The following is a 1,424-nucleotide window of genomic DNA, read 5'->3' on the forward strand; positions in this document are numbered from 1 at the left end:
CCCCTGCCTGTCTTTGCCAGGGAACCCATATTTCGTAAATCCGCCCCTGCTCCTACCTTGTAAAATATACTCTCATCCAGGTCAGGGAAGCTGATCACCCTGGCAGCCTTGCCCACCCACAGCACAAGCACTGTGGCCAACATCTGCAACAGAAACCCCCCCACAGAAGATCACTTTAGCTCCATCCGCTGCTTTAATGAACAGTTAGCTTACAAAAAAAAACCAAAAGACTGAAAAAATGTCAACTTACTTGTCCTATTCCCACACATATTGAAGAGGGAAACCTGGGAAACAGTTAAAATACAAGCAGCTCCGTGTTAGCCAACACGTCACAAACAAGAGAAAACACTAGAGATAGATAATAAATACAGCAAAAAGTAGACCGTGAGTGGAGAACATCGCTAGCGGAGAGCGGAGCTAATGAGCTACAGCTAGCATGGCAGCGGCGCGCGGCAGGCAGCGGGAGATGAAACGGTTACCTGTAGTTGGTGAGGACGCTTTTATTCACCACCACGATGAGGAACGAGCTCAGACCGTAAAACCCAGCGGCAAACAGCTTCACGAACAGCGTGGAGGGTTTATCCGCCATCACCGGGAACTTCTCACTCCTCTCTGAGCCTCTGCGCTCCCCCTGCTGCCATCATCATCACTCCAGGACCTCACCTCCTCCTCCTCCTCCTCCCTCCTCGCCACACATGCCGCGCATGCGCATAAGCACAACGTGACGGTATACAACTCCCGCTGAAAAAGGAGTCCCCCACGCGGGGATCCGTTATTTCATCGAACTCCCTTCTTCTTTATGAATTAAAATAAAAGCTTTATTTTACCAAAAGTTGCCATTAGAACAATAACCTGTTTCCTCCCATCTTCTAGCTCACCGTTGACTTCAATGTGGGCTTTTCCATCTACTTACAAGCTTTCTATTTATCATCAAGGCGCACAGAAGGTTTTCAGCTACAAACAGGGAGGCACTGGAAGTAAAAATATTAATCTGATGATATCAAGGCGCACCATACGGAAGAGGATTAGGGCCACTGAAAAAAAAAAGTTAACTGATTTTTAAATTTTATTTCAGTTTAACATGGGGAAAAATTTTGACTTTAAACTCAGAATTCTGATTTTAAACTCAGAATTCTGACTTTAAACTCAGAATTCTGACTTTAAACTCAGAATTCTGACTTTTTTCTCAGAATTCTGACTTTAAACTCAGAATTCTGACTTTAAACTCAGAATTCTGACTTTAAACTCAGAATTCTGACTTTTTTTATTTTCAGAATTCAGTCAGAATTCTGAGAAAAAGTCAGAATTCTGACTTTTTTCTTAGAATTCTGACTTTAAAGGAATAGTACACCCAAAACATGATTAGCCTTCATTTTCTACTCACCCCCATGCTGAACAACACTCTGGAGTACTTTTTTGATATC

At 43.3% G+C, this 1,424-nt stretch overlaps 1 protein-coding gene across 1 annotated transcript in view; it reads right to left on the minus strand.

The window, feature by feature from the left end:
• The window catches only part of slc35d1 (solute carrier family 35 (UDP-GlcA/UDP-GalNAc transporter), member D1), a 9,816-nt gene extending 9,141 nt beyond the window's left edge, over positions 1–675 (minus strand). Inside the window, exons 1-3 of the mRNA XM_015397593.1 lie at positions 480–675; positions 251–284; positions 57–143 (exon numbers count right to left, since the gene is read on the minus strand). Of these exons, the coding sequence (XP_015253079.1) occupies positions 57–143; positions 251–284; positions 480–589 (231 nt within the window). The 5' untranslated portion in view covers positions 590–675. The remainder of the gene's footprint in view (positions 1–56; positions 144–250; positions 285–479) is intronic.
• Between the last annotated feature and the right edge of the window lie 749 nt (positions 676–1,424).

This window comes from Cyprinodon variegatus, unplaced genomic scaffold (genome assembly GCF_000732505.1).
Source record: "Cyprinodon variegatus isolate N-32 unplaced genomic scaffold, C_variegatus-1.0 Scaffold872, whole genome shotgun sequence".
Classification (NCBI taxonomy): domain Eukaryota; kingdom Metazoa; phylum Chordata; class Actinopteri; order Cyprinodontiformes; family Cyprinodontidae; genus Cyprinodon; species Cyprinodon variegatus.